Below are 27,069 nucleotides of genomic sequence, written 5' to 3'. Positions count from 1 at the left end.
ATGCCAATTTTGAAGTATTTTTAGCCATTGGAGATGCAGCGTCAATACCGCAACATTCGAAACAGGAAGAATTTTATAAAAACAATGATTCTTAAACAACAATCTTTCCTATTATAAGACCAGGAATCTGTAATTGTGTTCCAGGAAAAGCTACGACAGAAACCACAGCTTACATTTTATCTCACCACAAATTGTCAGCGTCACTTTGTCTCTCTGCAGGACAGTAATCCAGGATGCATGTGAGTGGGAACACTCAAGATTACTGAACCTTAGATGTATATTTATGATGGTGCATTAACACTGCAGGGACTAATTAAGGAAAAGGATCAGTACCAAAAACTAAGAGCATTTTCACCTCAGGGGCCAGAGGCAGATTTTGCCCCAAACATTTTATTTGATTATATGGTTGGGCTCCAAACAACAACAAAATGAGGTGGCACTTCTGCTGTACACGTATAATTGTTCTGGATGTTCAACACATTTAATTTCTCTTTACAATTTGAATTATAAATTGTAAATAAATAAAGGTTAGACTGATTAAAAATACATAAGAGGCATCAATGGCCTCTGAAGCTTCTATTGGACAATCAGTCACAGCATTGATCAAATGATGCCTTCCCTCCTACAGTTTTCTATCGTTTTCCCTCCTCCTGCCTCAATGCAAATCCCAAAATTGACATCAGAAGAACTCTATTCATAGAAAAATAATGAACAACTTTTTAAGTAAAGTAAGAAGTCAATCTTATCTAAACCTATATTCAAGGCCAGTCACTTTGGAAACCAGCACGTCGGTTCGTTTTCTGTGGTTTACTACATTTCTAATATATGGTTTATGAATCTGCTAAAACTTCTGCTCTTTTTGGTGTAATAGTGAAGGAGGCCGGTAATAGTGTGAAATGGAGGCAGATCATTCACTCAGGCCATCACTGAAGGGAACGGCCATAATAATAAGAACTTGCTACAAGGCCAACTCAGGTAAACTGTTTACTTACTTATTACTTTATGATAAATTATAAAAATTGTGAAAGTAAATAAATATCAAAGTAGAATTGTAGTTATATGAAAAATCAATAGATATTACTAGTGTAGTAATATCTGAGCTGTATGGTTTTGATGAGAACTTTAGTGACTTATATATGTTTTAAAGAACCTGGCGATAAACAAAGAGTTAAACAAACATGCGTTTCGTTCCAGAGCGTAATCGCTTTATTCACTCCTATTTCAAAAACCATTACAGGGTAACGTCCATGTGCTCATTTTAGGCCATGTTGCAGATACGTCTGTCTGTTTCCAGGACATGTACTGTATACGACACATTATCATGAGGACACGGATCTCATTAAATCAATGACTCATTCACAGAGGAGGAATCATGAGGCAAACCTCGGGGTAACAGCTGCTCGTCTGCCTCTCATATCAAAGACAGAGCTGTCAGCAGCAGGCAGCACAGCAGCCGTACGCTGTTGATCATGGGGAATGACCACCGGTTCTCTGACAGCCACTTACTATTGTGAATACAATCAATACATGGGTCACATGACTGTTTAGACTTAAAATTGTGTCCTATCCATGTGCAAATCAGAATCATATTAACATGTTGGAAACAAGCGCAACATAGAGCACGCCAGGCAGAATAATTATTACACAGGGATTCAGTGATTAAATCCAAGACTGAGAAGTTGCGTAACAGCATTATCATTAATAATTGATGTGCACTGGTGAATTGTATTTATTACTCACACCATTAGAAGCCATCCATCTGCTAAAGCTAATAAATTCAGTTTTACGGCAGGAGTGCAGCTGTACTGCAAAAATATATTTCTTATCAAGTACGATCAGAGAACTATTCGGGTCCTTGTGTTTCACTGTACTCCCTAAATTCTCCTCCTCATGTCAGCTGCTTCTCTCAGGGGTCACCACAGTGGATCATCTGCCTTTATCTCACATTATGTTCTGACTCTCCACCTAATACAGCAACACATTAATGTCCTCCTTCACTTTGTCTACTCTTCTGACTCCACAAGGTGACAAAATAATGCTGTCACTGTCATATGTCCCCAACATATAACAGTGATGTTCACCAGAAATAACTGTTTCTTTGGAACTAAAACGTGTAAGAAGATACTATTTCTGTATTATAAATACTGGATGGAAAGGTTGCCAAGCAACAGCAATGTGATGAAAATCCAAAAACAATGTACAAGATGTGGATGGTTCCATGTTATATGTTTGAAAAGTATTAGTTGTTTCAAGTAATGCCATGGATTTTAATGATACTTAGTTTGTGTGGGTTTTTTTTTACATCCAATATTAATATGCAAACACACAGTTAACCACTAACAGCACACACACACACACACACACACACACACACACACACGTTCAGTGGTAAGGACTACAGTACTTTTAATGTGAGTACTGATGATGACACCCTTTCCAACTTCACTCAAATCACACCAACGTTTGTGCTAAGGATCCACCACTTTATTAATCAGGGACTAAAATCACAGAAGACAACATGAAGCAGTGACAGCATGAAGAGACAGTGTAATTACTGCCTAGGATGACATGCCCAAAATCAGATTAATTAGTAATAACAGTATTTCTTTACCCCTATAACAACAAGGCCAGAATACTGACCAGGTCTTCTGTGGCAGTCAGACAAGCACTTTATTAAAAAACAAGCTCTCATTAGATCAATAGTTTCCAGAGATGCAGATCATAATTATTCTTTCAGTCCCTCTGCAAATAATAATCACAGTTGAATCTGAATTTCTTCGTAGCGCAAAAAACTAATTAAAGTTAATGAACGTCAGATTAGAATGATGAAGCAATGAGGCAGAGCAGCTGAGTGGTGCACTGTTCTGCACAGACGGAACACAAATGGAAATTATTCATCTGTCTTAGATTCACTGTTCATACCTCTCACCATGTTAGATGTTGATTGAAGTTAATAATGTGTGAAATGTATATTCGATGGCAGCTACATACGATGGTAATAATCACTTTAAGTTCCTTTTGTAGTTGTGACAGAATAACGTGTAATTTAGCATGTGGCATTTTACCTCACAGTTGACCTAATGGGGGCAAGATAAAGAATGAATGGAAAATGAAGAGATTTGAAAAATTGCCTCAATATTGTGTTCCTTTGGAAATTGCTCTAAATCTCCTCTCTGGCTTAGATATAGCCAAGAAATTTTGGTTACGGTTAATTTTGGATTAAGGAAAAAGATAAGTAGCTAAATGTTGGCTAATAACAGTCAAACTGTCAAAACACAACAGGAAAGGTTAAGACTGAGTTCAAACTAAACTGAACTAAATGTGCTGAGTGAATCTTAAGGCAGGCCAGAATTTGTTACTACGTTGCAAGATATGGACCGGACATTTAGTCATAATGAAAAATTAAAAGCATTCATTACAAGTAGACAGGGTTAAACTAGAATCCTTCCAGCCAGGACTGTTGTGCTTATATGTTACATCTTGGAAAATGGAAAGGGGAAGCAGCTTTTTTTCTTTTAACCAAACACTCCCAGGAAACAGTAACTCAAAGAATGAAGTTATCTTCCTGTAAGAAAGCCGCTAAACCTCAACGAATCATAAATATGAGGTAAAACAGGGTCCTGTCGCAACTTGCATAAAACAGTTCCACATGAATCTGATCCTAAAGAGGTTGGAAGGAGGAAGTGCAGCTCCAAATGTAAAAATGTTGGTCGTAGCGTTTAATTCTGCTAACTAAATCTCCCAAATTATGGAAATGAATTATGGAAATGAAAATTTGCATCTACGTCCCCGAAAGCCGCATCAGTTAAGGCTGCCTAGAAAAAAAATATTGTAACGTAGAATTCCGTTTACCAGATTCAATCAATCCACTGCTAAGACAATACAACTTTACACCTGTTGGGAGTTTGACTTGGCAATAAAATGACCATCTCACACAGGAGAAAGGTCAATGTGCAATGGAAAGGCCCAAACCACTCAATAATAGATGAAAATGTCTCAAACTTTCCTTAGATTTGACATAGCATCTAGGAGCCTCAGTAGAGATCCAACATAGGCCTTGCTTTAATCTCGTAGCTTAAGGAAAGTTGTCATTGACTTGACGTCTCAGAAGAAGAAGAGAAAGCGGTAGTTAAAGACAAAAGTCCAGAAAGAACTGGCCTGCCTTTCAGCTGTGTTAGTATTCTGGACAACAATTCTAAAACAGCTTTCAAATTCCAAGAAAGATCTCCCAGAACAACATTCATACAGAGGGGGAGTTCATGGGAAAGTGCTTACCTATACTGCTAATGTCAAATCATAGAATTTCATTCATTAAGTCAGCCACATACTTAACGCCTCCAAGTGGCAATCTGTTGCAGCAGATCTGATGTATGCACAATAATTTCAATAAAAGTGGGAAGTAATTACATTTTATAAAAAACAAAAGTAAGTGGAAGCAATGAGGTTCCAATAATCACAGATTCTAGAGCAGACCAGAACAGTACCAGTATGGGATCAAATCCAAGTTGACCCTACAGCAATTAAGGATTCTGTCCACCATTGCTCCAGCATCTACTCTTAGTTAGCATGATTTTTGCTTTGGTTAGCATTAGAGTACAAAGCAAAGACCAGTCAACAGTTTTAAGGTGAAATGAGGCTACATTGGAAAAACATACTGTGCAAAATGTCATTATCCTGGGATCTCACATCAACAGCAGTGGTCCGACTCAGCAAAGAGCTGGTTTTATGTAAGCAGGACAGAAAAGATATGCTAAAAACAACAGCAGGGTGAGAAAAGAACAACAAATACAGCAGCTCGTTCCCACACACTCACATCAACACATCCAATGACAATGTGACTCTCAGGAAAAACTACAAATAGATGGAGGGTCACATGTCAGTCACACAGAAACCTAACTTCTAGCCTGAGGGTTTTTTTTCTGCTTATTTGAAAAAGCAAACACTCATTTCCTTGAAGAAACAAAAAGAATTAAAAAAAACATATCTGGCCTCCAACACATTCTTTGCACATTTTAACACATATCTCAAGAAGCAGCTAATGCTAAGGGTGTAGGAGTCAATTTCTCTGCACTATTCTAATTATGTAATTTATAAAATAATGCATCTTCTTGTTTCCTGTCTCTACTTCTGCATCTGTGGGAAAAAAATGTCTTTTTTTTCTTCAACTACAAACAAGTTAGGCCTCGTAAAGACAAGATGTCCACGGCCAGCTACATCACTTAAAGGAGCAAAGTTCATAGTGAGAGATCCATTAGCACACAATACTAAATCATTAAGTATATCTAAGTGTAAGAGCTGCATTGTGACAGAAATATGTATACGAGCAACACGGAGCAGGGTAAAAGCAGTGCACTGACTGAACGTCCTCAGTAATGACGTTAAAGGTATGCACAGAAGTTACAGCAATTCACACACATCAGCGCAATTTTAGAGAAATATTGTGTGCGACGTGGTCATTTGTGGGACAATTATAAAGGATATATTTTCGTCAGGCACCTTTACGAAACATTTCACACAAAAAATAAACATTTTAAATAAAAGTAAAATTGTTTAAAAAAAACAATTGTGAGGGGTTAGATACATTAAAACTCAATACTTATAAGATGAGGTGACGTGAAACAACTAATCTGAAATCAGTGTTTTCACAGCTGAAGGCAAAAAAACTTTTCTGTCACTCTTTAAACAGATTTATCCCACAGTTTTAGTTTTTAGCTGCAGCTTCCCCTTTGTTTCATTACAAATTCATTTCTGGTGTGTGCTCAGAGGCCTGGGTAATGAGGTGGGTCTGTGAAATATTGAGTTTTCTTCAGTACTGAGTCACCCCTTTAATGATTACTTTTTATCTGGGATGAAGTGTTAAGCACAGTATGACTATTAAACGCACTTGTGTCACACCTCCTGGTTGTCTGAACAGTGGAGCGAGTCAATCCAGCTGTGGCTTATGTAAAAACCAGTGGGTACAGTACTTCTCATGGTGAAGGGTTTGTGTGAAAATCACCAGTTCAATTAGGTTATTAAGTACTTTAATATGTGGTGGAAAATACTTACTGCAGGCATTTGTTACTGGACTTTGATACAGTATGTATGATGGGAAATTTATTTACGTTTTACCCATTCAGATGCTCTGAAATCTAATGTATTGACACCAACTCCTTACATTAAGTGTTCTTAAGTGTAAATGTTTATAAAGATGTTTTTAGATGTATTTATATTAAATGCTGTATTAATTGTGCATGTTATGTTTCAGATTTATTCAACTGAAAATGTAAAATGTGAAAATATGAATTTTCCCCACGTACCACTGGTGGTACGTGTGCCACAGTTTGAGAACCACTGGACTACACAATCATTACTCCTGCTTTCACAGAACTGACACCATGGAGAGACATTTTTAATTTAATTAAATGTAAAACCTCACATCTTTCCACACTCTTTTACGTCTGTCTCCTGCACTGTTGTGTAATTGGGGTTACAGGTTGTGCCTGGGGCATGTGTAACATGTTATCCACAGAGGCTAGAAAGACTGTTTTCTATTTCAATAACAAACTTAATCCTCATGGAGGCCCCGATTCTCTGGCCTAAATAGAGTTCAAGCTGATGCAAAAACTACTACTTTTGTCCAAATGCCCAAATGTTTTTTGTTATGATTTTGGTCACTCTTCTTTCTTATGCTTTGTTCTGACAGTTTGGCATCTTACAGAGAAACACATAACCAGGAACCATAAAATGTCTGACATTATTATAAACTAGTTTTTGAAAAAGCAGCAGAACGTGGACATATTGTGCTAAATTACACCTGTGTGGGTGTAAAAGAACCAGGACATTTTAAACCTGAAACAACAAACTACAACAAGTTTTGGGGTTTTTTTCACATACCTGTTTCCACAGAAAAGCATCCATGCCGTTTAATATCCAGGAAACTGCTACGTGAATGGAAGATAGAATAATCCCAGTGATGACAGCGGCGCGCATCCTGACAGGCAGCAGAGTGTAGATGACATGGATGAAGAACACGGTCCACCAGATGCCCTCAGTGGCACCTCGGGGTTGCACGAGCAGCACTCCAATCACCTGAACCATCAGTACCAACAGGATGACCACATAGCACACAATCCACATATGGTCCTGATGAAAGCCATTCCTGTTGCAGACCACCATGAGTGTGAGGGTGAGGAAAATGGCAACAGAAAATACCACCACGTATGTTACACTGGGCCTGGCTGAGCCCCCGGAGCAGTGAAAGCCCAACATAACGGTGAAGACCAGCACCAGCACCGCCATCAACATGGTCAAACTGCTCTGGTTCAGACGGAAAAAGTAGCGCTGGTACAGCCGCTCCAACTTTTCAGATTGGAATTTCTTGGATTTAAAAATGTGCATGACGCCGGTGCAGCACGCCACTAAAGAAAAGTTCACATCAGGCATGACCTCCTCCTCATTAGTCCTGGACTTGCCCCTGCGCTCCTCCAGACCCAGCTCCACAGACTTGGGTCTCACCTCGTCATCTGGATGTTTAGGAGACGCACGTTCTCGGTTGTCCTCTCCCTGGTCCTGCCAGGCTGATCTGGACCTAAAACTGACCCTGCTGACGGTGGTGGGGGCTCGTCCGGGGTGTCGGTGGTCCAGATCATCCTCATCTCTCCACCGACTGTTAGTCCGGGTGAGCTTCCTGCGTGGGGACCTGGTGGAGTATGGGCACCCGTTGACCACAGACTCAGACTCTCCCCATGCAGATCTGTGCTCGGTCCCTCCCCTTAAGCCAGGCGCACCAACTCCGGGTGGGCTGACACTGTTGGATCTGGACATGATGCAGAACAGGAGGGAACTGCACGGTCAGTGGTTCGTTTTGGTCCACTGACAGATGCTGTCAGGAACTTGTTTAATCCATCAATCGCCCGGAATAAAATGAATCTCCCATTTTGGTCTGTATTGATCAAAGCACGTCTATTTAAATTTTAAAGACTTTTCAAATCTTATACAAAACATTAAAAAAGAAAATGAATCATCCAAAAACAATTACCAGAAGTAATAAAAGCTCTGGGAATAAAGAAAAACTATTGAACATGCACAAAAGTCACAAGGGAGCCAGCTTCGCAGAAAAGAAGGAACATTGGCTCCAGGAGGATTTGCCTCCACATTGTTGGGCCCAATTAACTACCATCCATGGAGGGGTTGCACAGCAGCTGGCGATGTAGTTGGTAGTAAAAGAAAAACATTTCACAAATGAGATCCTCCCTGGAGATCATCTTACAGCAGCATCAATCACGAGGTGATTCCGTTATATCCGCAGACATGTTTCCTGGGAGATCGTGGACAATCCGTGTCCAAAGAGACGGTAAAAACCAGCATACCTCGTGTTGTCAGCTGTTAGTTGGTCCAGTCAGCTCTGTATTCGCCTGTATTGAACAAACATTGCACCCTAGAAAGAGGTGGGAGCCTCAGGTTTGGCCAAAAAGCATCATCACGATTCCCCAAACACTTGCGCTGATCGGAGCGGAGGATAAAAAACTCAGCCGCTCCTCCTCCTCCTTCTGCTCCTGCAGCAACAGCCGCAAACCGAGGCTCCTGTCTTCATAGTATAGTCCAATGTACCAGTCAGATCAGTTTACCTTCAACATCTGAGCTGAGTCGATGTCCAGCTTCTGTCCATCACTGTCCAATTACCCCACAGAGTGAGTTCTTATTTAATTTTTGTATCCACACTAAGCGCGGAGAAAACCAGCAGAGAGCAGAAGCACAGGAGCAAGCGGTCGAGAGGACGCGTCTACCCGGTACAAGTGCGCTCCCGCAGCCGCTTACCCTAAGCTGGGTGCCTGTTTGGAGCATGGTATCGTAACATATTTATCACTGATTGCAGCTTTAACGGTCATTCAACCAAGTGTGCTTCCTGCGGTCCGCCTCTCCACCGTGCTGCCATTGGAAACAGGCAGAGGGTGAGTCACTCGGTGCTGCCTTTTCATTGGCGGACAGCCTGGTCAATCCACATCCTCACGACCCCCGGGCGTATTCGATGGATGGGCGGGTCCGCAGTCACAGCTGGATAGAGCTCACACACCCACGCACGCTGTGGGCTGAATCTTCTTCAATACTAACTTTATCAACCTTTCTGTCGGAGATCGAGAATTTGTATCCAAGGAGAATAAATCCGTGAAGTCTTATGTGTAGAATAACTACAAAAACAAAAAAAATCGGAAAAATGTATTGATCTAAATTGCAACATTATAATATTAGGATAAAAGTAATATAACAACTTCATAAAAAAATCAATAACAATTCATAGCGTGTTTGTACATTTCTTCCAATTTGATTTTTGTTCTGGACATGAATCAAAATATCGATAAATAACTAACCTGTAACGTAAATATTTGTTAAACACTACCAACATCAACAGGGAAATGGACAATTACCAGAGGACATTACTTTGCGTAAGTATTTATTTATAAAGGGAAATAATTTATGATACAATAAAGTATCATGCAATATGATGTGGTGAGGTAAAAAAGTACAGCAAATTGATTTGCTGTCATTTTTGTAAATTAAATGTAGTCGGCTGTTTTTCAGACAATATATTTTAAAATAAAAAAATCAGTTTTTTGCCAATCAAACACTGAGTTATACAGATTTACTCAAGGTTTTACAAATAAGCTAGAGAATAAATTAAATTTCAAAATATCAGTTACTGTTCGGTCAGAATGGTCAATGGTTTAACTTGGAGTCAGTCTTTTTCGATAGTAGGAAGTGGGGATGTGTTGTGTTTCCCTTCTTTACCCATTTGCCTATTTACATACAAGATAAGGACATTAACATCACATTGCATGTTAACAGACACAGAGGTGTTTGTCGACTGGGCTTAGCAGAATTCATTTCGGTTGTTTTATGTTTTTTTGTTTTTTGGACTATTTAAGGGGCAAATGTTGTTTAAAAAGAGCACAGCTGCTCGTCTTATGACTGCTTTAGTGTTTGCCCTTTTTCTGCCTCTCTCACACAAAGAACAACTCGCACAATGAAGATAACAAGGAAACTCAAGTACATAAAGTGTAAGTAGTAACAATGTTCAATCAAATATTGTTTTGTACTACATCAGAAACACACTATAGAACAGGCTGCAAAAAGAAATAGTTTAAGAATATGTTACCCTAGCGACATTAGCATTAGCATTGTGTGTGTATATATATACACAGTATACACATATATATATATAAACAACAGGCTGCAAAAAACATGCTGTTTACACGCATGTGTTGCATTCTCAAATTCCATTTCTGTGGGGTCTGAATGCCTTTTCTGTGGCTAATGGCTTTATATATACAGTACATCTGAATGGTTTGCATCAGGTGAAGCCTTCCAGCACCAAACTGCATACTGTTCCTGTCAAACCATGTATGACTCACTTAGTCATCAGCACATCTTAGAAAAAGTAGTGTCTGGTGCCCTGTTCCCTGAACTATTATTTGTGCGATCAGGATATTTGTTAGCATTGTAATACATTATATCATTAAAGAACTATATAATGTAGGGTACCGTAAAGACGACGCAAGGGGTGTCAGGCATTTTATTTTTGATGACAAAAGAAAACTGAACCAGAATAGCACAATTCCTTCATTTTATATTATAATTAATGAAAGTTGAATGGCAGTGTACGTAACACTATTAATAGATAAAGTGGTGCTTTTGCAATGTGGATTTGGAAAATATATGGGTATGCTGACCTCTAGTGACAGAAAATTGCGAAGCACACATCAGCTGTTACCTTAGTGACGCTTACCCGTGGTAACATGCTCTTGTGCTGAAAGGTTGGTAACAGGAACAAGTGAACAGGGAGAAAAATGAATGGGTTATATGTGCGCAGTGAGCTTGTGACTACAAACGAAATAGTATAACAATTTATACGTTTTTTTAATCATTTTGTACAGGGATAAAAAAAACGAATATTTGATTTTATAAACGGACAGTCATCTGAACTTGGGACTCAATGAGACAGGACTCCGAATGAGAACCTGTTGTTTTACATCAAGAGTCAGCCATCTAAATATAGTAAATTAACCTTTTTTTTTCACTTTTTTGCGACTCAGTCATAGAATAAAAGTCTCATATCTGTTTCTAGTCTAGAGTATTTAAACGACCTCCGGTCTGCTCTACGGTTTCACCTTAAGAACAGAGTAGCTATGGACATTTCAAGTGTCATAGACAAATGTCATATGCTGCTAACATAAAATAATACGGTACTTGGATCGACAGCACCCAGTTAAAGTGATTATTTAAATGCGACTTAGTTTATCGTTATGCAACTTCGACAGCAGGTTAGGCCATTGTTGTATTTTACTTTCATAGTGGCGTCCCCGGATGTGGCGTCATTACTTCTAACTTTATAGTAGCTGCAGAGAAGCGGAGAGCAGTGAGCTCCACCGCCTGTTCTCCGTAGTTCCAGTGTTGTTAAAACAAACAGTGAAGGAACTAACGATCATACCATTATTTTATTTTATTTTAAGGGACATTTGTAAATCTGTGGATAATCCAAGAGGAGAAGAGCTAGAAGGGAGGCGCTAAAAGGAAGAGGGAACGGAGGAGGAAAGACTGAAAGGAGTGGGACTGGAAAAATCGGGGACACAGCATAATGCTTTGGATTTGACTGCAAGGTAAGAAAACCCCACTGAATAATCCCTAATGCTGATCGATACTTTGGTTATCGAAAGTGTATTGTTCTCGAGTCTGGGGGGTAAGGAAGGTTAAAGCCGCAGGAGCCGCAGCACTGAGATCTGCTGAATGTAGGTCATTGTGTCTGTGGGCCAAGACGAACCAAGCCGAGGCGAGCCGAGCTGGGCCGTCCTGCGGTTGCAGTCAGGCCGCAGACACGCTGAGAGAGAGGAGGAAGAAAACGAAGAAGATAAAGCTAGAAAACCACGCTGCAGGATTTGGTGCAGCACTGGTAAACACGACTGTTGTAGGTCCCGGGATAACAATAGCTGCAGAATAACCCCAATCCCAATATTAATAATGGAAGTGTTCGTTTTACAGTAATTCTCTGAAGAGATGCTCAGCCCGAAAGACCAAATTCACGGTTACAGTTGCTGTATTGTAGTTAGTTATCTACGTGTTAACGTCCCAGACAGCAAGACCTGTTTTCTTTTCTCTACTGGATGAGTGAAAGCAAACGTTAGAACTTTAATGGGAAGAAAGAATATAATTTATTTTAAAATGCTCAAGTAATCTCCCCAGTGCGGGTGTGGTTTGATCAGATTTGTGTGTCAACTACACATCAACTGCTATTGGATATTATTTCGGATTCCTAACATTTCATTAACTTTCTTGCAGTCCTGGCAACCCCAATACAGTAAGCATGGGTAAGGGGTACAGTACACTAAAGTCAAATGCAGTAACCAAGACTGGCACTTTTGGTTGGAATTGTTCATAAATGTTAATGACAGTATGGCAGTACTTTAACTGCCATACTAATATTCCTGCCATAATAATATTCCTCAATATTCCTTATTATATTCCTATGTAATTTAAAAGTATGTTCCTAATAATCTGTCACAGTTGAAGATATCTGTTGTACATTTTGCCTCACACTGTGATTTTTTAAATAAAGTTAAATAAGCAGCACAGGGCCCATCTGATTCAACCGTGTGAACTAGTGTACTTGTTTCCGAGTGCTGGCTCTGAACCTTTTTGTAAATATTTTCCCGGGGTCTATGTACTTGAGTTTTAGCTTGTGTTTGTCCTGTCTACACCAGACAAAAGTAGTATTTGGCTCTGTGTACCTGTGTATGTATCTGAGTCTTGATACCTCAGTCTATTGAAGAGGGTTTTTTTCCTGAGCACATATGCAACTCTCTTAACTTCTGTACTTTTGTCTTAGCCTGGTCAAGTCCTGACCTGAAGTTACTACGTTTGGGACTCTTCTCACAAACTCTTGGCGTTAGTTTCTGTATCTCTTATATCTGACATGAGAACTGATCTATATCTAGGTTCTAAACCTATGTACAACTTCTGTACTTGCTTGTGTACTTTCATTGTACACTGCCTTTACAACTGCATTTACTTAGATAAGAAAATTAGAATTGTCCCATTTCATATTGAGTTTTATTTTAGGTTGGCTGTAAAGTGTTGTTTGTGTTTCTGCAGATGTCAAACATAACCATGGAAGCAACTGGCATCCTCCCAGTCCTCAAGAAGAAACTGGCCTTTTTGTCAGGTAGAAAGACACACTAATAAATGCAGATCAGAACATGAATGTCAAGTATTTGATCATTAATACCCTGTCTGATCATTTGTGCCGAATCAGGAGGCAAAGATAGGCGTAGTGGTCTGATCCTGACTATCCCTCTGAGTTCAGATCAGACTAGCATGGAGGAGCTCAGTGCAACGTTAGACTATCTGCTCAGCATCCCCAGGTAAGCCCCCCAACGCAACGTACACATTTAAATAACCTCGTGGTAACAGTACAAGTGACTGCATTGAACTTATTTAGAAACAGGTTGTCACAGAGTTGCCACATGGATCTTTGGCTCTAGTGACAGAACTCAAGTTCAGGCCTGTTATTGAAAAGTGGTTTAAGGTTGATTCCAGTTTATTACAACATGAGCAGACTGAGAGCAGTGAGATTACTGCATGCTTTCCATGAAAACACATTTAGAGAGGGTTTATTTGAGTGTGGAAAAGGAAAGTCGGGAAGCTGAAATGTAAGTAAGTTATAATTAAATGCAGAAGAAGGCAGTAATGTTACGTTGTTGATGTCAACTGCCATAAAACGGCATAACCACAAATGTATTTGTTGAGATGCAAATGCTTTGAGTTATAAGGAGTAGGAGAGGTTTAAAGCAAGTAAAAATGAAGTGAATTGCTTTTTGATTCTGGGAAAAAAAAAACCCTCTTTATATTTTTCCTTTTTTTCCAGTGAGAAGTGCAAGGCTCGGGGTTTCACTGTTATCGTAGACGGACGAAAGTCTCAGTGGAACATTGTGAAAACTGTGGTTCTCATGTTACAGGTACAAACACACCCGATGCTGCTTTCAGGCTTTTTACTATGGTAAAACATCCCTTACATTAAGCCAATATGTGCTCATGACGCCGGTGATGTTTTTTCAGAACGTGATCCCAGCCGAGGTTTCACTGGTCTGTGTGGTAAAGCCAGACGAGTTCTGGGATAAAAAGGTTACACACTTCTGTTTCTGGAAGGAGAAAGACCGCCTTGGATTTGAGGTCAGTTTACTTCAGAACTAAAAGCTATGACTTTGTGTGTGTGTTTGTGTGTTGTGTTTCTTTTTCTCACACCAGTCTGCTTCGATTTTAATCTTTTGATTGGTTGATTCATATCATGTGCCATGGCACCAGTGTTTCTTGGCTTGTGTGATTGTTGAAGAACGAGTGCTGTGAAAAAGAAGTTATTGATGTTTGATGTGTAAATCATAGTACAGTATCTCTTTCTAGATCAGACAGGAGGCCTGTTGTTGTGGACATATATCATGGTTAAACACACGCTCACACACACGCACAGTACATCCTCAGTCTTTGTGTTGCTATCTGATACCAAGTCCAGACAAATTTAATATCCCTAAGCATCATTAACTGTTCTGAGTGCTACTCGAAACCTGAGCCAGGGACAGTGTGTGTTGGTGTGTGTGTGTGTGTTTCTATCTGTCTGACAAAGAGATTGAAAACGTTGTACTATGGCAGATGGTTTTAACAAAGAGGAATCAGTTTTGCTATGACCCAGATTTCGTCGTCCACTGCAATGGTAAGAATTAGTGGACCCGTGCACAGTAAATAAATGTCGCCGCTCGTGCATAATCACATCACGGTTTAGATTAGATTTGTGCTGAGACAGGATCTTCCTGTTGGTGCTTATAAGGACACTAATTCTGGGTAGCAGATTTCTACTAACAACAGCACCTTTGTCTCACCTGATGTAGATAAAGTAAAGTTACAAAAAAAATGAACTTTTGTTGTTTCAAAATGTGAAAGAAATTGACAAAAACTTGGGCAAAAATGCTGTTTATATGTGAAATGTCTCCATGAATGGAGTTTCTATTGCCTGAAATTTAATGGACATTTCAGTGAAAAATGTCCTGCTTGGGTTTCCCTGCCACACTCAATGTATAAAAGTGACATTTGGCTCTGAATTCAAACTGCCACATACTGTATATCAAAGGTAGTGAAAATTCTAACAAAATGTAGTGGTTATGAAAAAGACAAAATAACTAAAAAGAAGTAAAAGTTGTCCAACTGTTGCTAGAACTTATAATTAAATAAATTAAAAACATTGGATGCATCTATCTATCTGTCTGTCTGTCTAAAAACAAACTAATAAAAAAGTCCCCACATATATCACCTAAGCTTTTGTTGTTTTTCAACCTGAAAAATTTGTGGCTGTGCTATGGTCCACCTTTCAGAGGAGGGAGATTCCATTGAGATGAAATGTGACTCATTTTGGCTGTGGAGTTTGTAAGGCGTGTGTCATACAGCTGCTCTGAAGTCTCACACACACACACGCTGAATTCATCTAAAAACATCTGCTGCTGTGACAACTGAGAGGCAGGCTCACTACCAGCTGTCTGGCTCTCCTGGTTTATTTGTAAAGCAGTCTTATGAGCTCTTTGTTATATAACCATAGTATAGTGTTTACACAGACAAAAATCTTCTTTTTTAAAAAAATGATGAGTAAATGGAGACTGAAGTCTTCTCCCAAGTCTGGAAAAGCTTGGAGAGACTCATGGAAAAATATTGAGATAGTAAATGTGTTCTTTCTTGGCCAGTACGAGGTCAGTTAAAGTATTTATGCTATTGCCACACCTACAGCTAAGCTGCCTTTAGTAGTGACCAACTGTGGCTTCCAGGCATTAATGCATATCTTTATTTGTGAAGGACAGATGTAGTGGCATTTTAGTTATTTGTTGAGGAGGGGTTTTAGACTAGATGTCTCCTGGCAGTTTGGATTTCTTTGAAACAAAGAAGGGTTGAAGATTTGTAGAAAAAAAAACAACCTTTGTTTGAATGTGAAGATGTTCCTCTCTCAAGAAACCTACTGTTCCGGTACATTATTTATTGATGAAAGAGCTAAGACTGAAACAACTGACCTTTTGGTTAGTGTCAACTTCTCCTGACACATCCACAGCCAACACAGGACTCAAATGTAACTTATGTGGTTAAAATAGAGCGTCACAGTATGGGTCTTCAATCTAGTATACAGGATTTATGGCACATGTGAATGAAATATGTGAGTGGAAATGTTAATTTTATTTTTATAGGGCTGTCAAAATCAGTGGCAAAGTTCCATCAGTTTAACATAATACACATTCAATATACATGTTATCTGGTCAGGTGATCAGGAAAAAGTTCTTGTTTCACCCAAGCACCTTGAGCTTAAAATACTATTTCAAAGCCCATAATGTGTGTCTAGGGGCTTCAACAGGTCCGATGCCTGTCTTATGTCAGAGCGGCCTCACTGGTGCAGGGCTGTAAATAAGTTTCAACTGACAGACACAGTTGTCACAATGGATTGTGAGGAGACTGTAGACTGAGTGAATGTTATTGAGGAAAAGGCTTCACTTTTTCTTTTTCTTTTGGCTTTGTCCCTTTGGAAAAGGCTTCACTAAAGTTTGGAAAATAACTCTCAACGCATTCTACCAGCCATAGTCAAGATAAACAGTAATGAAAGGTTTCGTAAATTGAAAATGCATTTTCTAGGTACTTGAAAAATTACTGAAAAAACATTTCATGAATTACATAAAATTCAAATTTACATGGAATTGCAGTGTTTTTGTATTCTACTTATATTTATTGTCATATTTAGAAAATGTTTATTTATCGTGATTAATCATGATTAATTGTATACATCTGACAGCCCTACCATTCTAACAATATTGTGACTACACAGATGTATGTGTGTTTTCCTTCAGGTGATTCTGGTCTCAGCCAATAAGCTGACTCGTTACATTGAGCCCTGTCAGCTAACAGATGATTTTGGAGGAAGTCTAGACTACGACCACAATGACTGGCTCAACAAGAGACTGGTCAGCATGAAATTTTATCGCTTTACTCCAAACACTTGACGTTACAGCTTGGCTCTAAACTTCAGCATTTTGTTATGATTTTTCCTGTTGTAGGTATTTGAGAAGTTCACCAAGGAGTCGACGTCACTACTGGGTGAACTTTCAATCATCAATGACAGTGATATGAGTGGCTCAGTGGACAAAGACAAGTATGTATGCCTGCATTTATGCACAATGCCCATTTCTAAAGCATATGGAAGTTGGACAGATGTAATCCTGAGCTTTCTGTCTTTTTATCCGCAGATCAGCCGAATGTGCCCTGTTGCCCTCCTTCGACCCTGAGACTGTTCTTCAGACAGGTAGCTATTGTGTGTCCAACATAAATCACATCTGGGAAGTGTGGTGGTAGTTTTAAATATTGTCAGATTAAATCGAAACAATTCAGCAATCTATAAGTCAACACATACTGTATTTCCTGAATGTTATAATTATAACCAAAACCATGACTAAAGATGCTTATTCATCAATATAAATATAAATATATGTAAGCATTGCAGCTGCTGGTTTGTTTCATTGTACCACTGACCAGGCTGTGGCTGTGGGCTGGTGGGTCAGAGGTGAAAAGACTCTTTGTCTGTGGTACCACCCTCCTCCCTCTACCAGTGTCTTTCATAGTGTAACGGCATGAAGACAAACACTGACGCCTGATTGTTTCAGATGCTTTTATAACAGGCTCTTGACTCACAAACCAAACCCCGTCTCCCTTTTGTCCATGTGCAGGCCACGAGCTGCTGTCGGAGCTGCAGCAGCGACGCTTTAATGGGTCGGAAGGAGGAGGAGGACAAGGAGGTGAGAAGTGACTGTCCTGGTTTAGCACTGACAGATGCCTGAAGTGTTTCTGAATGCAGTCATTGAGCTGCTCTAGTGCGCTGTGTATGAAGTGGAGTGTGAAAATCCACAGCAGAGACAGGAACTAGCAGGGCTCTGTGTAAAATGACTGTAGTTGGCCTTGAAATTCACATGACGAGGGCTTTTGGTGGCTGTGTGTAGTGAAAAACATCCAGCTCTGCTTCCATGTGCACTCACCTGCAGAAAGCAAGTTAACACAAAGGCTTAAAGCCTTGTGTAATAAAGACAATCAAAATAATTAATAAAATAAAATTTTTATATATATATATGTCATCCAAATCATAAAAATCAAATAAGCCAAAACGGCTTTGGATAGACTACAAGAGCTTAAAGTCTATGCAAAATTGCTGAAAAACTAAATAAAAGATAAAATAAAGATAGAAAAGTCAAAGGAATTGCAGACAGTAGTCTTTTTGTTGCCAAAACAGAAAAACTGATCCAAAAAATTTTCTGTAAAAGCAATACTTTCCTTTCTGAAAATCCTTGCCGGTAACTGTTCGTAACATTACCAAGTTCAGACAACTTCCTTCCTGTGGGAATTCAACAGGTTGTACCTGTTGTATTTGCTTTATTCCCTTCACACACAATGGCTCTTTATATCCATGAGACGTATAAAGCAGCTGTTGGCCTTGACATAGTCTTTCCTTTTCTCTGCACCTGCTGTAGTTCTCAGAATATAGTGATTGCTTTTAATGGTGTATTTCCATGTTGCTTTTGGTGATTGTTCAGTGGGTCTGACCACACAGACGTGTTTATGACTGCTCATTAATTCAGTCTGCAGGTAGGCCTGAAGACAAGGTTGTAAAAAAAAAAGTCTGTATGGTCTATATGAGATTTGCAGAGAAAAGAGAAATGTCTCCAACGTCTAATGTCTTCCCTGCTTCCTCCTGACCTGCAGGTCCTGCATGGTGTCCCATGGAGGAGGAGCTGCTGGCTCAGCCTCAGGTGATGAAGCTGCTAGACTCCCTGAGAGAGCAGTACACCAGATATCAGGAGCTCTGCAGGCTGCGAAACAAACGCAACCAGTTGGAGGAGATTCACACCAAGGTCATGCAGGTAAAAACAGTGACATCATCACACACACCTTTCTCTGGATATTGTTCTCAGTTGTTATACAGCTCTGAGTAGCATTAGAAGAAACTTCTGTTATCAAGTAGGTTCATACATTCGCAGGGGTTGATGGGATACATAACGTCTTGGAAATGAGCCCAGGGTTGCCATGGTAATTTCATCGTATTGGTCACTAGCCTGGAGGATTTGAGGAGGCGGTGATGCCGGTGGCCTACTTTTGCACTGAGCTCTTTTACTGTTATCAGTGACCTGATAACAGTTCACTTCATCATTCTGACGCTTGGCCATCAGGAGAGAACATTCAAGATGTCCTACTGTGATTAATGTTTCAAAGTCAACACAAACTTGGACCTTTCAAACTTATAAATGTGTCCAAATGTGGTCTGTAGAGTTTTGGCTTAGAATGTGTTTTCATCATTGGCTGATTTAGTTTTATTGAACTATTATTAAATAGTTTAAATTCTTCTTGTAGCTCAGTGCCTGTTCTTTTCAGTCACTAAATGTCATCACAATTGCAATGCCAAGGACTTATTGGAGGTGGATTAAATAAAACCACTTGATTTATCAGTATTATGATACTTTGGGGAAAAGCCTCAGAATCACACAACAAGTCCAGTCAGAAACCTGGAGGATTAGTTTAATTGTTCACTGGAATGACTGATCTCTAAGTGTGTGTAAATAATTTCTAGTCTCTGTGTATGACACTGTAGTGGACTGATGATCTGTCCAGGCTGCTAAGATTGAATCATTGAGTCATTTTTTTTTTATCCATTTTAGGTGGTGACCTGGTTGCAGGGCCCGGGCTCAGAACTGTTGAAGAACCATCAGGCAATCGGAGACTCGATTCGAGCGGCTCAGGCTCTGCAGCAGAAACACGAGGAGATTGAGAGCCAACACAGTGTAAGGAAACCGAAACAGATACGCACACATGCATTAACAAGAAAATTCTGTTTTGCTACATTTATCCAACAAAAGCATTAAAACCTTAGCTTTTTCCCTTGTCCTTTGCACCTGTAGGAGTGGTTTGCAGTGTACGTGGAGTTAAACCAGCAAATCGGTGCCTTGCTTAATGCCGGGGAGGAGGAGGAAGTGGTGGAACTGAAGGCACTCCAGCAGCAGCTCAGTGACGTCTGCTATCGACAAGCGGCTCAGCTGGAGAACAGACAGAACGTTCTCCAAGCGGCACAGGGTTTTCACAGCACCACACAGGAGGTAACGTGCACACACACACACACACACAATGGACTTAGTGATATGACGTGAATGACGTAATAGAAGCCTGTGTTGTTATCAGATGAATTTTTGCAAAAATGTCATTTGGAGAACTCGGAGAAAAGGAGACATTTAAGTATATTTAATTTAGATATAAAAAAAGTGATAAAATCTCTGCCTGTTTTGCAGTTGTCTCAGCAGCTGGATGGCCTACTGGGTATGCTCTGTGCAGATGTTGCCCCTGCAGATGGAGCTTCCATTCAGCAGAACCTAAAGTTACTGGAAGAGAAGCTGCAGACTGTTGGTCCGTGCTCTTGATGAAGAAAATCTTTTAAATATTCATTTTTAAAATAGAACATTGATTCACATGAATGATGGGTATTAACGTGCGATGTTTCTGCTTTGTGTAGAGGCAGGTCTTACTTCTCTGCGTCAGAAGGGGGCATTGTTGATGGAGCTGATGTGTAGCCAGCCTCCCTGGTCCATGGAGGAGACTGAGAGTCCAGCTGGAGAACAACAAGACAACATTCAACACATCCAGGCTGTGATGGACGAGATGCAGCTGCGAAAACAAAGGTAATTTACTTTTTTCTCTATGAAAGTGCAACATTTAACCCTCTATTATCCTTGGGGTCAATTTGTCCCCATTCAATGTTTAACATCTCAAAATTCACAAGGTACAAGTTTTTGCTTAATCTTTGGTGACCTTTCCTAATTAAGTGAGGGGAACTGGGTAAACTTCAATTTAACATGTTAACAACAAAGAATCCTGTAGTACCTGACACAAAAAGTTAAGTAATATTTTGAATTATAATCCTTTTTCTTGAGATTTAAATGGCTGGGCTCAAATTGACCCCAAGGATAAAAACTGTTTGAAAATTTGAGGGTAACAGGAGGGTTAAGTTCTGATAAGGCTGAATCACCACTTTTTGGACAAAAAGATAAAACATTTTTAACATTATTTAATGTGCATGACTGTGTGTGTTCCAGGTGTGAAGACATGGTTGATGTTAGGAGGCTGAAAATGCTACAGATGGTCCAGCTGTTCAAATGTGAAGAAGATGCTTTACAGGTCAGACACAGAGAAAAATAGTGTGTGTTGTGTCCACTGATTGGCCAAGTACTAACACAATATATGGGTGTGTGTTTATATTTATTCAGGCAGTGGAATGGCTCGGTGAGCTTTTGGATGCTCTGTTAAAAACCCATGTCAGACTTGGTGATGACTCTCAAGAGACAAGGACCATGCTGGATAAACACAGGAAGTTTGTGGACGTGGCCCAGGTGAGAAAGGTTTAGTCTACTTTCTTCAAGTTGGACAATAATAGAGTGCATATGTACAAACAGGATGAAAGCAGACTTATGAATCTCAAAAAGTTTTTCATTTAAAAATGTCATCAAACAGACCCATCAATGATATTGTGTCTTTGTCGTCATTTTCTGCTTTCAGAGCACTTATGATTATGGCCGTCAGCTGCTGCAGGCCACCGTCGTCCTCTGTCAATCTTTGCGCTGTACAACACGCTCGTCCGGAGACACGCTGCCCAGACTGAACCGAGTGTGGAAGCAGTTCACTGTCAGTGCAGATGAGAGACAACAAAGACTAGAGCTGGCTCTGAACTTTCACATTGCAGCAGAGAAGGTAAGACTGGTCCTGGGGAACAAGACTACAGGGAGGGTCTCAAGTAATCTTGGTTACAAATTCAAACTGGTGACCTGTGGTTTGTTTGGTCCAGGTGTTACAACAGGATTGTGTTGAGGCCGAGTCTCTGGATGAAGTTGACTCTTCAGGAAAAACGCTCTTGGATAGACTGACCATGCCTGTTGTCTTCCCTGATGGGTACACACACACACAACCACTATTTTCTATGCAAATGTGTCACATCTAGGCATGGATTGTTCCAAGGGTATTATAAGGTCATGAAATTTTGGAACAATAATGTTCAACTAATAATTCCTGGATTTTTAAGTACATCAGTCTTTACCATTAGAAACATGAGCCAGCCAGTGATGCCTTTGCTGACCTTAGAAAAGTTAGATCATAACACTCCAATTCCGATTAATGAATCCATCTATGTTTTTTGTTGATGCAAGTTTTTTGTAATCTAAACTGTTTAAATCACTAATTACTATTAGCACCAAGCTGATTACATTTTCCAATGTTTTATTTTGTTTTTCAATTTTTCTTTGGATTTTTTAATGGCAGAGTTCTCTCCAAATTTCTTATAATAGTGTCATGTGATGGTTTGTGATAGTCAGAGAATTCTATGTAGTATAAATTTCAAAAATTCATGTGTGATAAGCTAATGGCTCCTTGGTTGCATGATCTGTTACAGCTCTTTTTTTTGCTACTTCCAGGAGCGAACAGTTCTTCGGTAGTCCCAGTGATACAGCAGCAGCAGCAGAGGGTGTCAGAGATCGCCTCCTGCTGGTGGAAGAGCGCAGGCTGCAGCTGCAGGGAATCGGTCTTCATAATGAGGAAGAAGGGGTTGGGCTAAATGGGCACGAGGCCCGGCTGGATGTAATTGGAGAGGAACTGAGTGAGAAAGAAGAGCAAGATGAAGAAGAGGAGGAAGTAGAGAGAATGGTGGAGCAGCAGGAGCAGCGAGATGAGGAGGTGGTGATGTTGGAGCAACAGGATGAGGAGTTAGAAAGGTCCACACAAGACTGCTAAGGCAGTCTTAAATATTCTTTGTGAATTAAAGGCTGCTGTTTGAAGTTCTACAGAGACCTCCAGTTTGTTGTTACTGAGCCATTAAAGCCATGGGTGAGTTGGTTTTGTCTCTGCAGCTGTAAATTTACAAACTGCTGCTATTTATACATACTTCACTAAATTAACCTTCAACCTTGCTGCCTACCCACCCATCAGGAGGATTCACGTGTTGAATGTGGTTTTCTTACTGCTACCCTTTTAAGCAGAGAGTTATACCAAGTACATGCCCTGGAAGAGCATCAACCTCTAATGTTTTAGCTTCTACCAGCTCCAGTAGAACCAGCTTACCAATGTTATCTCGGTAAAAAAACCAAATGTAAAGTCATGTAAATTAATAACATCCTTGACGATTGTTGACTGTATTATAACCTTTTTTAGTACAAATGCTTTCTTCTTCCCAGCATGCCATTTGATGACCTAAGAAAGTGAAGTTTTCATGCTGCCATCATGGAGACTAAAGTTTTAGTCTGTGCCTCCTACATGTGTCTCGCTTCTTTGTTGCCTCTGGTTACAAGTAAGGAGCTTAGTGTCTCAAAAGAACCTTCAGTGTCTCCAGTAGAACACGCATGGCCACAGGAAGTGAGAACAGTGTACATTTTCAGCAGAAGGACTAAAAAAAAGACATATATAGGCTACAAAAGCAAGCTAGCAGTTGACATGAGGACAGGCCGAGCCTGGACTAACCTTACCAGATACTAGAGTAGTATCTAGTGTTGCATGAACGCTGTAAAAAAAAAACATCTGTGAGACAAAAGAACTTTCTTTTGTGAATAATAAACCTCAAATTAAAAAAAACAAACAACTGAATCACAACTATGTTCTCACCTTGAATAATCTGTAGATTGCTGTTTGTGTTGACCTAAAGTAGTAAATACCCAGCACTGAGCTCATCTTAACCCTCTCAACATTTTTTTAAAATCTGTTTTATATTCTCATCAACAATTTATTGATTTTATGAACACACAATTATGTGGTCTGTGTTAATTAACACAACAGATTCACTAGTTTGGAATAAAAAAAAAAAAAGCCAGGACAATGGTCAGGACTGGAGGGCAACCACACGATGTGAACCGGTAAGGAACCAGCACTTTAGGATGAGTGGAAATAAAAAAGACTAGCAGACAGCTGAAATAAATTGTTAAAAACTAAAATGTCATGGTCATCCTATTTTTGTCCAGGTTTGATGTCGGTGCTTTTCAGAGCTGAGATCAAGCATGAACTGGAAGTCTTTAAGTGTTGGCAGTGCAGTGATCATCGTCGGGACTCTTTTTCCAGAAGGTCTTTGGCTTCGTTAATCTTAGCAGCGAGGTACGGTGAACCACCTACACACACAACCCAACATACAGAGACATTTTTTCATTGACTTGAAGTTTTAAGATATGGGTTTAATTGTAATGTAGAGAATATTCAGAGTTGTTTACCTTTATCTGGATGGTTTAAGACCATAATCCTTCTGTGGGCGTCACGGACCTTGGATTTTGTGCTGGTTGGGCTGACAGTTAAAAAAAATGTTAACAAAAATGAAAAATAAAAACTACTTAGCTCAGAAATATTACTTGGGCATTATAATTTGTTACCCTATGCCGAGAACGAGGCAAGCCTCTCGTCTGGACATCTTTTGCTCAAAACCCCCTTTATAGTAAGCTGAGAAAGCCTGAGGAGACAAATAGGTGTAAATGCAGAAATTATCATTAACATGACTGAAACATATTTGTGTCCAATACCACTGATATTAGGAGACAATAAATTGTGAAAAATAGATCAGAATTACAATCTGTCCAGTGGTTATTTGTTTTCATCTTAAATCATATGAGTAAGTTAATTACTCACTGATGTGGGCATCTTCTTCACAGTCTCTGAGAGGACCTGTCCAAGAGGCTTCCACAGCTGAAACGCATAGCGACCTGTGTAGGGACGGATTTGACAGGAGAGAAAACATGATAATAAAATAGTTGTTAAAGCTCACGCAGAATGTTTGACAAAACCCAGCACCAAATCCACATTGAAATGCAACAATTTGGAAGTTAAATTTCCTACACACCGTCTAGCATAGCGGTTTCTTACCTGCAAATCCAGCAGCTGCTACACCGAGTCCAACTGCAATCAGAGTGCCCCCCTGTCAAAAATAATTTATATAAATCACATAAGTTTCCGTCTTAATGGTCAAACCTGTGTCTACTATATTTTGCCAGTTACTGCTATGCCACATCAATGATGTTAAAACGAAACTTGTTATAACATGTTTTTACTGATTGGTATGACACAATATGATCCCGACACTCGTTTATTCTTACCTTAAAAAATTAACATATTGCTACGGAGAACGAAACTCAATACAACACAAGTTGCTCCGCAGCCAGCGAGAATTAACATAGTTACAGCAGCGGTCACTTAGGTTAGCTGCTAGCTCAAGCCTGTGACAGTCACGCAGGCTATTACGTTGTTTGAAAAATTCCAGAAATGTTAAAAACAGACTTACAAATCGTCTGTCAATCTCTGCGTCGCTCCTGGTGTTTGAGTTTGAAGTGTATTCAGCATAACGCATCGTTTCTCCACCATCCAGGGTCAATCTACCTGTATTTGCCATGATGGCCCTGGAAAATTAACCCGGAAGTAATCAGCTAAAGCGTTTCAAAAATAAAAGCGAACAGTTAACTAAACACGACGTCACCGGCATAAGGAGAAAGGGTGTTTAAATATTTATTTTAATATTTAACTAAAGTAAAAAAAAAAAATTACACAGATGAAATTTTTAATTTATGTACAAGTAAAGTTACCTGTTCAAAGACCTACTAAGGTAAAAGTAAGAAATAGATAATGTAAAATTGACCTTCTGTAAAAGGTACTTCGAGGGGCTCTCTTATGTTATGCAAAAATGACAAGAGGATATAAATCTCAAGCTAGATTTTTTTATCTCATTCATTGCAGTTAGTTTTTGGGAACATAGACAGTGTTGCAGCTGTCACTAGAGTGACCACCTGTCCCTTTACGTTGTATTATACAGCGATTTTAGCCTTTGTCCCACGCCAGGCAAATTAAAGATTTTGTCCCACTTTTTCATTCTACATTACTTAACTGAAATTAAACTATTGAATGTACCAGGCCGTCTATGGGCAGTCTATCAGAGCAGTCCATAGCAATGATAGGTCACTTCCTGGATACGGCGGTAGTGAAGTGGTCTGTAAATCAAACTGTAGCACAAACTTTGCCGTCTGAAATTGTAGAGCGCGCACGTGTTTTGATATTGTGAAGGCGCCCGTGTGTAGGGTGACGAAAAAAAAAGTTTTTGGCTGAGACCGGTGGATGAAGCTTCTAAAACAGCATTCTGCATTCTTGGTGTAAAAACTGCTTTTCTGTCGGGCATGGGACTCTAATGGGAAACGACACGACTCACGTGAGTCTTGCACACAGAAATCTGCAAACCAAATGACACTGAGTTAAATGGAATTACTGCAGAAGACGTTACCAGTGTTTAACATGCAGTGCAATATGCACATTCATATCGGTCAGAAAATCTCGAGAGAGATTCGTGTCAAGGTTCACTTTGCGCATAGCTGTATAGAATTCTACAACGATGTAGAATATATTCATGGCACTCATTCTGCTACTAATGTGTTTCAGAAACGTGCTAATCATAGTCCCAAGAATGTTGGCATGCCACCTCCTGTATTGTGATGCAAAACTGTTTAGTGGCGCTGGGTTATTTCTACTTTTTATTTTAATGTTTTCGTCACAGATGGCCATATAATCCACAGGAGTTGTTGGTTTTACAGAGACCTATTTACATTGAAATTGTTGAATTTGACATCAGGTAATATTTTTGTTATGCCTTATCTGCTTATTTTGTGTTAAATGTGGAAGAATTATGATAATGCATCAATAATTATGTTACATTGCCACATGTGTGTACTTTTCAGGTTTAGGTTATGTCTTGGCTACTATAGAGTTTTTGTTGGTTGTAGGGTAGAAGGACAGATATATGCCTGTTACTGTCCCTCATTGTCCCACACAAAACTACTTGTCCCACATTTTGTTGGTTTGGAGGTGGTCACCCTGGCTGTCAAAGGAGATGCGTTATTTAAGGAATAAGTATTTGATTATTTTGAAATGCTATCAAATTATTATGACTTACATCTACAGGAAATAAAATATTAAGATAAAATATTTTTTGCA

The 27,069-nt window shown here is 39.6% G+C and overlaps 3 protein-coding genes across 4 annotated transcripts in view; 1 reads left to right on the top strand and 2 right to left on the bottom strand.

Annotated features, from left to right (window-relative positions):
* adcy5 (adenylate cyclase 5) overlaps positions 1-9,364 on the bottom strand; it is a 49,787-nt gene extending 40,423 nt beyond the window's left edge. The window contains exon 1 of the mRNA XM_008328329.3: positions 6,877-9,364. Within this exon, the coding sequence (XP_008326551.1) occupies positions 6,877-7,806 (930 nt within the window). The 5' untranslated portion in view covers positions 7,807-9,364. The remainder of the gene's footprint in view (positions 1-6,876) is intronic.
* A 438-nt stretch (positions 9,365-9,802) lies between these two features.
* sestd1 (SEC14 and spectrin domains 1) lies at positions 9,803-23,703 on the top strand. 2 transcript variants are annotated; one of them, XM_008328327.3, is made up of 20 exons: positions 9,803-10,037; positions 11,490-11,636; positions 13,126-13,195; positions 13,286-13,394; positions 13,898-13,988; positions 14,089-14,202; positions 16,899-17,012; positions 17,106-17,200; positions 17,295-17,350; positions 17,772-17,840; positions 18,799-18,956; positions 19,749-19,871; positions 19,989-20,183; positions 20,373-20,487; positions 20,594-20,759; positions 21,174-21,255; positions 21,345-21,467; positions 21,634-21,825; positions 21,920-22,023; positions 22,542-23,703. In XM_008328327.3, exons 3-20 carry the CDS (start codon positions 13,126-13,128, stop codon positions 22,855-22,857), a joined length of 2,292 nt encoding a protein of 763 aa, XP_008326549.1. In that variant the 5' UTR covers positions 9,803-10,037; positions 11,490-11,636; the 3' UTR covers positions 22,858-23,703. The 2 variants fall into 2 exon arrangements, with proteins under 2 accessions (XP_008326549.1, XP_008326548.1); XM_008328326.3 differs by lacking the exon at positions 9,803-10,037 and adding an exon at positions 10,809-11,034.
* dnajc15 (DnaJ (Hsp40) homolog, subfamily C, member 15) lies at positions 23,226-25,529 on the bottom strand. The gene is made up of 6 exons (XM_008328324.3): positions 25,376-25,529; positions 24,961-25,012; positions 24,727-24,800; positions 24,474-24,550; positions 24,318-24,388; positions 23,226-24,218 (listed from the first exon to the last, which is right to left on the bottom strand). The coding sequence occupies exons 1-6, from the start codon at positions 25,481-25,483 to the stop codon at positions 24,148-24,150; spliced, it is 453 nt and encodes a 150-aa protein (XP_008326546.1). The 5' UTR covers positions 25,484-25,529; the 3' UTR covers positions 23,226-24,147.
* Positions 25,530-27,069: the final 1,540 nt, after the last annotated feature.

Source organism: Cynoglossus semilaevis, chromosome 16, assembly GCF_000523025.1.
Source record: "Cynoglossus semilaevis isolate Cse_v1.0 chromosome 16, Cse_v1.0, whole genome shotgun sequence".
In the NCBI taxonomy this organism is placed as follows: domain Eukaryota; kingdom Metazoa; phylum Chordata; class Actinopteri; order Pleuronectiformes; family Cynoglossidae; genus Cynoglossus; species Cynoglossus semilaevis.
Note: the sequence above shows the minus strand (reverse complement) of the source record. Positions and strands in the feature narration are given on the sequence as shown.

Excerpts from the sequence above, each read along its gene's own strand:
- sestd1 (XM_008328327.3), top strand. The coding sequence starts at position 13,126 with ATGTCAAACATAACCATGGAAGCAACTGGCATCCTCCCAGTCCTCAAG. Across the intron at positions 13,989-14,088 it reads CTGTGGTTCTCATGTTACAG|AACGTGATCCCAGCCGAGGT; the intron begins GTACAAACACAC and ends ATGTTTTTTCAG. Across the intron at positions 17,351-17,771 it reads TGAGACTGTTCTTCAGACAG|GCCACGAGCTGCTGTCGGAG; the intron begins GTAGCTATTGTG and ends GTCCATGTGCAG.
- dnajc15 (XM_008328324.3), bottom strand. The coding sequence starts at position 25,483 with ATGGCAAATACAGGTAGATTGACCCTGGATGGTGGAGAAACGATGCGT. Across the intron at positions 25,013-25,375 it reads CAGAGATTGACAGACGATTT|GGGGGCACTCTGATTGCAGT; the intron begins GTAAGTCTGTTT and ends TATTTTTGACAG. Across the intron at positions 24,801-24,960 it reads AGCAGCTGCTGGATTTGCAG|GTCGCTATGCGTTTCAGCTG; the intron begins GTAAGAAACCGC and ends GTCCCTACACAG.